General features: G+C 46.6%; 1 protein-coding gene across 1 annotated transcript in view; it reads left to right on the forward strand.

The window, feature by feature from the left end:
• The first annotated feature begins 2,382 nt into the window (after positions 1-2,382).
• Positions 2,383-13,084, forward strand: part of SRRM4 (serine/arginine repetitive matrix 4) — a 182,469-nt gene continuing 171,767 nt past the window's right edge. The window contains exon 1 of the mRNA XM_003279964.4: positions 2,383-3,050. Within this exon, the coding sequence (XP_003280012.1) occupies positions 2,920-3,050 (131 nt within the window). The 5' untranslated portion in view covers positions 2,383-2,919. The remainder of the gene's footprint in view (positions 3,051-13,084) is intronic.

A 13,084-nucleotide genomic window follows, 5' to 3' on the forward strand; every position in this document is an offset into this window, starting at 1 on the left:
CACCTATGTGTCCGTGTGTTCTCATCATTTAGCTCCCATTTATAAGTGAGAACATGTAGTATCAGGTTTTCTGTTCCTGTGTTAGTTTGCTGAGGATAATGACCTCCAGTTTCACCCATGTCCCTGCAAAGGACATGATATTATTTTTATGGCTGCATACTCTTCCATGGTATATATGTACCACAACTTCTTTATCCAGCCTATCACTGATGGGCATTTAGGTTGATTGCATGTCCTTGTTATTGTGAATAGTGCTGCAGTGAACATACACATGTCTTTATAAAAGAATGAGCAGGTCTACTTTTAGTTCTTGGAGAAATCTTCACACTGTTTTCCATAGTTGTTGTGCCAATTTACATCCACATCAACAGTGTGTTCCCTTTTCACTGCATCTACACCACCTATTTTTTTTTACTCGGGGTAAGGTACTATTCGGGTGACAGGTATGTAAAAGCCCATCCTTCATCACTACACAATTCATCCATGTAACCAAAAACACTTGCACCCTTAAAGCTATTGAAATAAGATAAATAAACAGAATAAGATCAGCTTTCTCTCCCACCTCACCCGGCTACTATGGGATTTTAAAAAGGCAATGTCTTGCACATGGGAGCTCTATCAACATTTTAGGCATCAGGAGCAGGCACACAACTGGAAGATGTTGATTGATCTTGTGGGAGTAGGATCCCACCTACCTCTCTCCTGCAAGTGACTCAGTTCATACCCTAAATGTCATGACTAAGGTTAGTTTTAAAGATGCCAGGCTACTTAAGAAGCCAGCTCTAGATTGCATTTACAATGATACCAACTTCTGATTGGGAAATGGGGGTCTAGCCCAATCAGGGAATGGGGGATTTGGGGCACAAGGTAAGAGGGAGAGGAAGGGAAGGGGTTAGCCTAGTCTCCACTTTGCTTCACCTTCAACCTTCCCAGGCCTGACCCCACCTCTGGCCCTCTCCCCCGGCAACCCACATAAGAAGCCAGCAAATGCACCTCTCGTTGTTGACCAGAAGGGGTCACTGCAGAGCGAGTAGCGCTCTCAGGCACTCAAATAAGCGGACGCAGGCCTGTGGAACACACACGCTTCAAACGTAGATACCCTTTGGGACGGGTACTCATTTACTCCAAGATTCTTTCTTCTCCTGCCCCATCTTATCCTCTCTGTTGGCCTCTTCCTCTTCACCTCCTAGTTACTTCCTGTTCCTCTTCAGAGAATTTCTGGAGTTCCCATTGTTCTCCGGACACCCCCGCCCTACCCCGCCCTCATTGGGTCCCCATTGTTATCTGCATTAGCAAAGAGCAGGAGTTTATTCTCGCTGTGACTGGGACTCCGCACCAGGTGCTTGGAGGCCTTTAAGACTGAGTGAGGCCTCCTTCCAGGAATTTACAGCCTGGAAAGTGGAAGCGGGGTTGGGGGGAGGGGGGGGCGTTAGGTGGGAGATGGGGGAGCAGCAACTCTGCTAAGATTAAAAGACTTCCAGGAAGGCAAGGGCTGAGGGGTCCCGCCACGATCTCTTTTTTTAATAATGAAAACCCTGGGGGAAAACAAGAGTCATTCTAACCAGGTCCTCTGTGTCTGGGGTTGATTTGGGATTCTAAACCTCCACTTGCTTGGGATTACGATTGAACTGCGAGGCGGTAAGAAGATGGGGAGGAGAGACCGAAAAGTAACTATCTCCCTGCTAATCCTCGAGATTTTCCTCTCCAATCCTCCTACTAAGCGCTTTCTTTTCCAAAACGTACTCCTTTCCCGAGACTAGCGGCATTAGGAAAAGTGGCTGCAGGCGGATTCCCCAGGAGTGGATGGGGGTAGGGTGGGGTGGGAGGGGAACTCTTTCCTTTGGACGGCGTTGGCGGCGGGGACGCTGGGCAGGCCGGCTGTGAGACACAAAAGAGATACCCTTGACAGCTCCGCATGCACAGATGTAACGCTGCGCCCCTTGGCGGGCGGGGGCCCGGCTGGGCAGATGGCGAGAAGCCGAATTGGTGAGGGATTGTCGATCAAATGGTACTTTCTGGATGGTGGAGACCTCGCTAACCCCCGGCGCAGGGGACCCTCTGTACCGGCCTAGGCCGTCTCTCCCAAAAGTGAGGGTCTGGGGGAGGCCGGCTGGGGTGGATAGATTAAGTTTTTTTACGCCCCCCCCCCACCCCCCCGCAGAAGATCAGCTACAAGACTTGTGAAGGGGCTGGAAAGAAAGGTGGCCTGGCCCCAAGGGGGCACCCAAGAAAGGGCTGAGGAAGGCCAGCGATGGTGGGAGAGGAGACGGGCCTGGGAAGCAGGATCTCCTGCCTGGCGCAGATTGGGGTGCCAGGATGGCTTCTCAGAGGGGTCAGCGCTGCAACTCGGTCGCCGCGGGGCCCTGGTGACAGGCGCACGCCCCGCCCTTTCTCCTCCCAAGACCTGCGGGCTTTTGTTATGCAGATGGCGGCAGGAGGCTGAGCCTGAGGAGGAGGGGGGTGGTGGGGAGGAGGAGAGACGGAGAGGGGGGAGGAAAGTGCAGCTCGCGCGACCAGCCTCCTCTTCCAACGTCACATTGTGCGAGAGACAAAACCCGGGCGCGCCGGAGCTCACACGCGCACGCACACACATCCGACCCCGTCGCCTCTTCTCTCCTGGTGCTGCCCAGAAAGCCGGCCCTCCCTTCCCTTCTTGGGACGCAGAGGCTCAGCCAGCTCAGAGCGCAGCCTGGAGCCGACCCAGAAGGGCGAAGAAAGCCCGGCGGACCAGCCTCCTTTCTCTGCTGCCTGCCCGGGCTGGGGCGTCCCATCCCCCGCCCTGAACTCCGATCTCTCCCATCCCACCCCTCTCTGGGTTTCACCCGGACAGAACCCGGAGCTGGGTGTCGCCCCCGTTTGGAATCCACGTTTCAGCACTTTGGACAGCGCCCCGGGCGCCCCGGCCCCTTTGGGTTGGCGATGGCGAGCGTTCAGCAAGGCGAGAAGCAGCTTTTTGAGAAGTTCTGGCGAGGAACCTTCAAAGCGGTGGCCACCCCCCGTCCCGAGAGCATCATTGTCGCCAGTATCACGGCCCGCAAGCCGCTGCCAAGGTAATGATCTCCTTCTTAGAAGGGGGGATCCTGAAGGTCCTCCTTTCTGGCCTGTGCCCCAGGGCCCGGAGGGGTGGATGCAGGCAGCCGGGCCAGGGCGCCTGTCTTTTCCCGTCACTACTCGGCGGCTCCCGCTGAAACATGGGAACTCATTACTTGTGTGCTTGTGTGAGGTGGAAGATGGTGAGAAGGGACAGGAATTCTTTGGGGAAAGCAACGCTCATTGGACCCCCGTAGCTCCTATTCAAGAGGTTTTGCTACCTGAGGGTGGGCGGTGCAGGTGGGGTACGACTTGACTGAAAAACTTTTCTTGGTGTCACAGAGTCCAAAGGGCAGGTGGGCCAAGGAATGGTGGATTTGAGATGTTTGGGGGGTGTTGTACCAGAAAAGGAGAATTGAGCCAGCTCAAGCAGCGTTCAGAGATAGCACACATTTCCATCCTCGGCTCGGAAACTAGCGAGCTTTGAACATTTTTGACAAAAGCCCATATGCTGTTCCCTCAAATACACCCAAAACAGCACCCTCCTCCACGCCTTTCTGACGGCTGCTGCCGCTGCTGCTGAATTCTCTCCTCTCCAGCATCCAAAACCAAGACTCTGAGCTCAGGAGTCAGGGAGGAGCATTCCAAGATCGTGAAGATGATCTTGGAAGAGTTTTATTTTGTTTGTTTTTTGTTTTTTTTTTTTTTTTTAAAAGAATCGGATTGTTTTGAACTCAGGGATGAGAACAGATCCTTGGATGGTGGTAGACATGGAGCTGATGGAAGGAAGAATAAGGGAAGAAATGAAAGAAAGAGGGGAACAGGAGGTGGGGTGACAGGGAGAGGAGGTTGGGGGAAAACGGAAGCATTCCAAGACAGAGAAAAATCCAATTCTTTTCATCAATCATTCAATTTAGTGGAGTTTAAGAATGAAGGGAAGAAGGCTGTGCCCTCTGTCAGGGAAAATCAAGGTAGTATGAAAACTCATCTTTTGCTGGTGTTGGATGAGTGGTTTAGTAGGAGAAAAGAAAGAAGTGGACCAGGAGGACCACTTGGAGGATTTATTAATCCTGGCAGTCTGCATCAGGGAGCAGATTGAAAACATGTCTGCAAAAGTGCTTCGGACAGACTGAACGTCTGTTCTGGCACAACTGATTCTGAACTTTCCAGTGAGTGTGAGGTGGAAGACGTATGGGGAATTGTGTCTGAAGAATCAAAGCCAGGCTGGAGAAGTTTTCGTCTTCACTGTCTTATTGAGGATCATACAGGTCTTTAGAGAAATGGGCGTCCCATTTTAGGAATGGGTGGACAAGCAACACAACAGGCCAGTAGGGTGTAGCAGGCTTCAAGCTGGAGCAGCACTAGCCAGTGTTTGCAGACGGGAAGGAGGGGACACCCACCCACCCACTGACACAGGCTGGAGAAGGGGAACAATAATACCAAATGCCATTAAAAGCTGATGCTTCTCTGCTTCGAAGGAGGTTCTTTGTATAGAATTTTGACGTCAGTGGTTTTTATCTTCTTGGGTTTCTGCTATCTATTCCACCTTTGGAACGTACCTACTGTTGGCTGATCAGGTGCTGCACTGGCCAAAGAAAATGCCCTTGTAGAAGGAACTAGAGGAAATTTCACAGGAAACTAGAAGTATGGCATTTAGTCCAGAGTCTTCCATCTATTTTACGGGTGGCAGGGAGAGGAAAGCGGATTCTTGGTGGTGTTTTGATTCAGGAAAGCACACCCAATGTCCACCTTGCTTGGTACTTTCCACTTTTGTCTGTCTGTCTGTTACTGTCCTCCCCTTTTCTTGGTCATATTTGCAATCACATGAATGGCCCACAGGGTCTTTCAACCCTCATGCTTTCTGCAGCTTTTTGCTAATTCTAATGTAATCCTTCTGAGACTTTTATAATACTCCACTCCCCCTCTGCAACCAGTATCATTTCACTCTTGGTGCCTTTTAATGTCGTGGGTCTCCTTTGCCCTAGAAACCACCCCTGGGGTGAAAGCCTGAACCATAAGCCCTGGATTTATGTCACGCTAGGAGAATCCTGTGTAATACTTCTGTAATAGGCGTGGCCTCTCTGTAGAACAGATTCCAGTTTTATAGCTGTTACTCCTGGTTTGGGGTAGAGAGTGAGAAGAGAACATTTGTTTCCAAGTCCTCAGGAAAGGTTGGATTGGAGTTGTCTTTTAACAGACCAGATAAAACCTAAATCATCCCCATTCTCACCCAAGCCAGCCACATCCAGTGACATTCAATTTCCACTTCCTTTTCAACAGTCTACACTTACTTAAGAGTGAAAGTGCCATGTTTCCAAAGCTGAGTTCTCAAGAGGAAAGAAGACAGAGGCATTGGCACAATATCAGCTGGGTTTGGGTGGCTTCCTCTAGAGGCAATCTGGGGACTTGGTCTCATCAGAAATGTTGTTTAGTTCCATGAGTCAAGCCCAGATCACAGTTGGCAGACCAGCACATGTAGCAGTCTGCAGGGGGATGGTAGGGAGTGAGTGGAGGAACCACTAGTCAGTCCTGTTGGTGTCACACTTAATATTTGTTTATAGATGAAGGCCACCCCCCTGAATAAACTTCCTCAGGATATTTTAAGTCTATCCCTGAAGGTAATTTAGTACCAGGATAGAAATATATATTCAATTCATTGATTTCATAGCAATATGTGTACATCATGCAACTGCAATCTAAGCAACCCCCTGCTTAGTCTCTCTTTCTCCTGTCCCCCTCTGTGAGGCATACTTGATGAGGCAATAGCTTTATAATGTATCAAATTGCAACCAGATGTCTGCCTCAAATGTCAGAACACTATAGCAGAGTGGGAAGCAGTATATCATAGTGGTTAAGAGCTCAGACTTGAGAATGAGACAACCTGGATTCCTGTCCTGGTTCTATCATTTACTAGCTGTGTATTCTGAACAAGTAGTTTTACCACACTGAGCTTGAAAATAGAAATGATAACAGTAGCCCCTCAGACAGCAGGTTGTAAGGATTGAGTTAGGTAAAGCTCTACCTCTGTGTGTGGTGCATGGTGTTGTTTAGAAGACATTGACTCTGGAACAAAGCTTCTAGTGGCCAAAAGGAAAGCGACAACTCCTCATCATTGTGTTCTCCATGCCTACCCATTTCTCCCCCAAGTAATGCTGACCATTTTTATTGGGATTTCAACTCCTGACGGACAACTACATTCAGATGAAGTTAACACACATGAGGCAAGGTAGAGAGTGGTCCCATAATCCTCGTCTCTGAGAAGAGGTTAGCTGCTTTCTGATCTGACTGTTTCAGTTAGGGGGTTGGGGATAATAAATAATTATCTGGATTCAGAATTGACTGGTATAACATTTCCATAGAGCATTCTGTTGGTTTGTATAGAGAAGACCAGGTACTGTCAATCTAAAGAAAGCTCGAACTCCTTGAAAAATCACAATTTTAATCCCACGGTTTCATCAAATCTACAGTGACTATGTGATTTATAGTTTATATCAAAATGTCCTTAAGAATGAAAGAGGGTGTCGTTAGTAATTATTCTAGGATGGAAGATCTAACAGAGATAATCCCAGGCAAACCAGGATGTATTGTGGTCCTTGTCAAACTTTATCTACCAGCAGGAAGGGAACCAGCAAGAATCGATAAGATATGTGAATCTCTAAGGTGTAGAGAGCCACCTCCCTTTTATCCCCACCCAAGAAGGGTGGTCATTTTGCCTGGCATTAACTTAATTCCCTTTTTTAATTGCTTAGCCTAGAAAAGTTTGTACCTAAGAAGTTTCAGCTCGGTGAAAACCTAGTGCTTAAGGCTAGATCAAGCCACAGTATGATTTCATATCACCGTATCGACCAATAGTAGCAGCTAAAGGCTTAATGAACATGTAAAAATCATTTGAAATTTGCATATCAATTGTTTGTGGATGCATGAGTGTTAGTAAAGGGCTAGAAAAGATATCCCCTTAAAGAAAATACACATTTTCCTTACAATTCTTTTAGCATCTATTAATCTTCTTCAAAAATCCTTTCTATGCAGAATAGACCAGAAACAGACTTCAGCCCAGGCCCTGTCCAAAAGGCCATAAATTCCAAACTATTGGAGATTTTACTGCATAAAGGGAAATTGTAAGGCAGAAAAAAAATGCCTTTGAACCATTTAATTCAAGACTCCCCGCGGTGCCAAGAGATCAGTTAGCATGTTTGTGCTGACTTGATCACCAGGAGCAGGGTGAGGGGCTGTTGAGAGGCGATTTTCTGGCAGCAGCCTGTGGTTAAGAGCCAATGTACTGAGGGTCACAGAAAATGCTTGCCCTGGCGGTGAATGAGCATTTTTCTCTAGGTAGGGAGCGTTATTGTTTGGGTCAAACCTTTCTCCTTTTGAAAGGCGAAATTTGTTGAATGGGATACAGGGGTTGGTTACAGGGGTCATTTCTGACATTTTGCTGTGTTCACCTGGCAAACGTGCTATCTTAGAGAACCAGGATGTGGTAGACGTTCAGTGAATGTTGGATGCATTAATTAGATGAATATGCATGGTTCAAACCCAGCAACAGATTAGCTCTCTCCTCACCCCACCTCCAATTCTGAGACACTGAGGCTTCTGATCAATGCAACTTGAAAGACACACATGCTGCAAATAGATTTGACTCTCCCTGGTGTCAGAATGAGGTTCCCTAGATAGAGACATCTGTCTGGCTGGGCAAGTAGACATGTTAGCCAGTATGGAGAGGCAGGAGGTTGGACTAAATGCCACTTGGATGTGCTTTCCAGGCCTGTGAGTCTCCATTACCTCCACCCGTGCTCCAGGCCACCAAAAAAAGGGAATATCCCTAAAACCCTAATTCTTTTAATAGGGAAGGAAGCCTGGGTCACATGCCTTCTTCTCCATGAACACTTCAGGCGTGCTGCAGAAGCGCAATACATTAAAAAAAAAAAAAAAAAAAATCTCTTTTTTTTTTTTTTTTTCAGAGCGGCTGGATTTACCTTCCTGTGAAGTGGAAGAATTCACAGGGGCTTAGCAAAACTAGAGCTCTTTAATTGCTTGTTTCTAAGACTTTCACTGAAGTGTGAGAGAATATTTCTGAGGTGGAGGAAGTAGAATGATGAAGAGTTTGAGCTCTGAAGTCAAATCTATCCAGGCTCAAATCTTTCTTTGCTACGTGCAAGCTGCAGGACCTGCTAGCCACTTCACCTCTTTGTGCCTCAGCCTCCCCATCTGTGAAATACTCCTCTGCTGGGGTTGTAGTGAGGAGTGAATGGGATAATTTATATAAAGAGCATGGCACTGTGCCTGGTACAAACCCAGAACTCCATAAAGCAGATGCTCTTGTGTACTATGCCAGGGGCTACCCAACGAGATGCAGAGAGGGGGGATGCTGAAGCCCCTTACTACCTGGGCTGCGCTTGTTCAGCAGTGTTGCTTGGGTTCTGTGGACTGGACTCCTGAGCCACTCCAATGCTCTGTATTCACTTTTAAATGTGGCTTTGGTGCTCCCTAAAGAGCCACTGGAGATCGGTAGAGCTGTTTAAAATATTTGACAGACCCCAAGGGCACACTAATCAAAGGAAGTGTTTTATTTCATTGGTTGCAAATGCTTACAGGCTATGAGACTTGGCAAGCAGCTTGACTTTCTCAATCTCAGTTTTCTCATCCATAAAATGGGGCTAATAATAGCAGCTCCCTCCAAGAGCTGCTGTGAGGACTGGATGAGCTAATTTATGGAAAGTGCTACTTGGCACCCAGTCAGGGCTCCATCAGTGTTGGCTCTTGCTATTAATAATAAATGATAGGTTTTTTCATTACTATTTGCCAGGCCCACTGGGGAGAAAAAAGTTGAATGTCCTCTTGTGAGGGCCTCAGAGTTTAGTAGCAAAGGTAGACACAACGTAAGTACATATTTCATAAGGGAGATAGTCTTTTTAATTTTCAAAATTTGTTTTCACATAATAACTGTACATATTTGGGGGTACATAGTGATGTGATACATATAATGTACAGTGATCAGATCAGTGTAATTAACATATCCGTCATCTCAAACATTTATAATTTCTTTTATTAGAAACATTCAGTATTTTTCTTCTAGCTTTTCAAAACTGTAAAACATATTATTGTCTTAAGTACAATAATATAGGGAGAAATAAAGACAGAGGAATGTTAAAAAAAAAAAAGGCAGCAAAAGGAGAGACCCTTAATGAAGCATGGAGTCCCTTGCTTATAGTCACACAGTTATTTTTAGTTACCTGATCTGCAAAATGGGGATGATTCTTCTATTTCATCAACGTTATCTACAAATACAAGGAATGATCAGAGAAAATGAGAACTTTGCCCCCAGCAGGGTCCCGAAGACCATTTCTTTTCCTAGGAGAAAAAGCAGGCTAAACTATCTGAGGGGGAGCATTAACTGCTGGGGAATAGTCAATGCTAGTGGAGGGGAGCCGTGGAAGGGAGCTGCTCATATAATGTACATTTTCCAGCTCAAGGATGCAGTCTCTGGCATGGGCTATTAGGCTTCTTGTCCTTCATGGACTAGCTCTGGCTAATAGGAAATCCAGTCTGCATTTCATGAACAACCGCCAGTGATGGGGGGATTATAGCAAGCCTGCAAATGTTGAAGATAAAATCAATCACAGGGGAATGAATACACAAAGTGGAAGAAGCTGCATGTTGGCTAAAAAAAAAATTAAGTTGTACTTTCATTCATTTATTCAGTCATTCAACATTTTTATTGAACCACTACTCAACGTAACAGTAAATGAACACAGGAACTCCCTGTTCCCATGGAGGAGAAAGACAATGAGTGGAGAACCAAATAAATAAATGAGAGCTGGTGGTAATGCGTTCTGTAAAGAAGAATAAAGCCAAGGAAAGGAACAGAGGGTGAGGGAATGAGCTGCTTTGTTGGACAGCATGATCCCTGAATGAAGGGAGAGGTGAGCTGTGAGGATAAGTGAGAGAAAAGTGTTTGAGGCAGAGGGAACAGCAAGTGCAAAGGCCCTGAGGTAGAAGGATGCTTGGCGTATTTGAGAAATAGCAAGGAGGTCAGTGTGGCTAGAGCAGAGTGAGTGAATGGGACAGTGACAGAAGATGATTCCCAGGATGCAGGCAGAAAACAGATCAAGTGGGGCCTTGTAAGCCAGTTCAGGAAATTCCTAGGTCCTAGGCTGGGGGGGCAGGAGGTGGTCCCAGGGGGGTTCTTGCCTTCTCAGGCAGAGTTCCAGATCTGATCTGCTTCTCTTGACTCCTCTTTTCCTGACTCTGATGCAGCCAGTGATGACTTTGAACAGCAGTATCAGAAGGTTGGCTGGGCCCCTCCATGTGTTATGGACAAGCATGAAATTTACAGTCTCTTTGATTATGAACAATCAGTAAAGGAAACTTTAAAGATGCTGTTTAGACTTCCAAATAGCAATGATAGATTTTGTTCCCACAGTGCAAGGGTTCGGTCTCTCATATTCATGCATGCAAACCTAGACTATCCCTTGCACCCAGTAGCCCCCTCCACTGCACACTCTTGAAGCTACAGTCTGCTCTTTCTCTCCCTCTCCCTCTGTGTATCTCTCCCGGCACCTGTCCCCCCACACCTTCCAGCCCTCCACTCCATTTAATATTTTGCTGAGGGAGCTCCCATGTGCTACAGCCTGTGTGCGGAGCTCTGTGAAATAAAACACTGAATTAAGATGTCATAGAGACAAAGCCAAACCAAATACAGGAACAATGCCGAACCCTAAAACAGTCATTAAGTAATTCATGTCTACATGTGTCTGTTCAAAACAAATATTAAGATCCTCTGGGCGCAATATTTCTCATCCGGAGAATCCCCTGGTTGCTGGATTCCCAGAGCTTAGATGCCGCTGTCGGACAGCTTTGCTGAGTACAAACACCAACAGATCACTGTTCTCTGGCTTCATTAAAAGTTAAGCTTAGGCAACTGAGCAGGAATTTAGAAGACAGTTGCCACTTCTGCAGAAAGAGAGGTGCCATTTGGGCCTGAAGCGTGCATCTTCATGGTGTGTGTGCGCGCTCGCTTGTGGGAATGTGTGTGCTAAGAGCCTTGTGTTACTATGTGCCTTGCCCTGTGCTGAACACATTTCATCTCTTTTCCAGTTCTATCCTTATAATAATTCCAGAAGAGAGGCGTCTTCAAGACCCTATTTTACAGATGAGAAAAGGGAGGCTCTGAGAGTAGAAATGATCTGCTCACAGACACGTGGCTGGTAAGAGTCAGAATTGGAATGAGAATCCAGAGCTCTTAACCAACATGTTTATAGGATAAGACACTTTGCAGAGGAGGAAAAAATGATATCAGAGAGGGGAGGTAAGCCCTGGGAATCCAGCAACCAGGGGAGTCTCTAGATGAGAAACCTTTGCATCCAGAGGATCTTACTATTTGTTTTGAACAGACACATGTAGATGTGAATTGCTTAATGACTGTTTCAGGGTTCGGCATTGTCCTATTTGGTTCAGCTTTGTCTCTGCATCATCTTAATTCAATGTGTGCTCACGATCACATGGTGTGTAAGTGATGAAAGCAGGAGCTGAATTCGGGTCTGTCTGATTGCTAGTATATTCTTCTCTCCTGGCTGGACTTCCTGTCACTGTGGTTTGGGTTCTAAGGTTGGGGGTGTTCTTGTTTTGTTTTGCTCAACTTGTTTTATGTTCAATCAGTTTAGGTGATTGCCATTGTTATAATCCCATCTCATACCACTTGCAGCAATACTGCTTTGCTCTCTCCTTGCCCCTCTTATCCATTATCCACATAGACCCAGAAGAACCTCTTTGAAAATCACGTCAGACCATGTAAGCCCTCTCTCCCTCCATCTAAAGCCCTCTATCACTTTCCCTTGTTTGTGTTTTTTTCGTTTGTTTTTGTTTTTGTTTTTGTTTTGAGACGGAGTCTCGCTCTGTCGTCCAGGCTGGAGTGCAGTGGTGTGAACTCAGCTCACTGCAACCTCTGCGTCCCAGGCTCAAGGAATTCTCCTGCCTCAGCCTCCCAAGTAGCTGGGATTACAGGTGCCCACCACTGCACCCAGCTAATTTTTGTATTTTTTTAGTAGAGACAGAGTTTCACCATGTTGGCCAGGCTGGTCTCGAACTCCTGACCTCAGGTGATCCAACCTCCTCAACCTCCCAAAGTACTGGGATTACAGGCATGAGCCACCATGCCTGGCCCCGTGTTTTTTTAAGTATACAGAGCCAGCTCCCTGCCATGGCCTCTAGCCTCTTCATGGTCCAGTTCCTGCCCACCTCCCTGAGACCATTTTTAAAATACCACCTCTCACTTCCTCTGTTTAGTTGCATCTTATTCCTTTTAGTTACTCACATTTCCCAGGCTCTTTCCTGCCATGGAACCTTTGCACATGCTGCTAGGAAAGCTCTTCCTTTCCCCTGGTGCCTGATTTATACCTACTCCACTTTCCAGAGCTCAGAGCAAATGCTGTTTCCTCAGGGATCCTTCCCAAATGCTGCAGACTGAGTCATACCCCTCATTACAGGCATTACTTTCTTATCACTGTTTTCAACACGTTTGTAATTGTATGTGGATCTGGGTGATCATTGGCTAAAGCATACCTCTCCTAATGGTTGAGGCCTCATGAGGAGAGGGACTGTGACTATGAGCTCCTTGTTGAATGCATCTCTTTCCCCAGATACACGGCAGGGACCAAACACATGTTGGTAGAATGCATGAACTGTAGCACTTTCCCCTCATCGAATCACTTTCACACCTAATAGTCTGAACCATACAGAATTGCCAATATTCAAAACCAGTAATGTTATTTCCTCTGATTCATAGGAGAATTGTTTGAACCACTGGGGATGGGGACCATGCCCGACTCATTCTTTGCGGTATCCCAGCACCTAGTACAGTGGTTCAAGGTTGGTCATCTTTAAATATTTGTTGAATAAATTGTTAATGAGGACAATACAGCCATAAGCACAGTGTACAGATGAGAAAACTCAGAGACCTACGGAGGTGTAGTATGAGAATCGTAGAGCTAACAGGACCTTAGGGATCGCCCGGTCTCATTTTACACGTGGAGGGCTGAGGGATAGGTTTGATAAC

This window comes from Nomascus leucogenys, chromosome 10 (assembly GCF_006542625.1).
Source record: "Nomascus leucogenys isolate Asia chromosome 10, Asia_NLE_v1, whole genome shotgun sequence".
NCBI lineage: Eukaryota > Metazoa > Chordata > Mammalia > Primates > Hylobatidae > Nomascus > Nomascus leucogenys.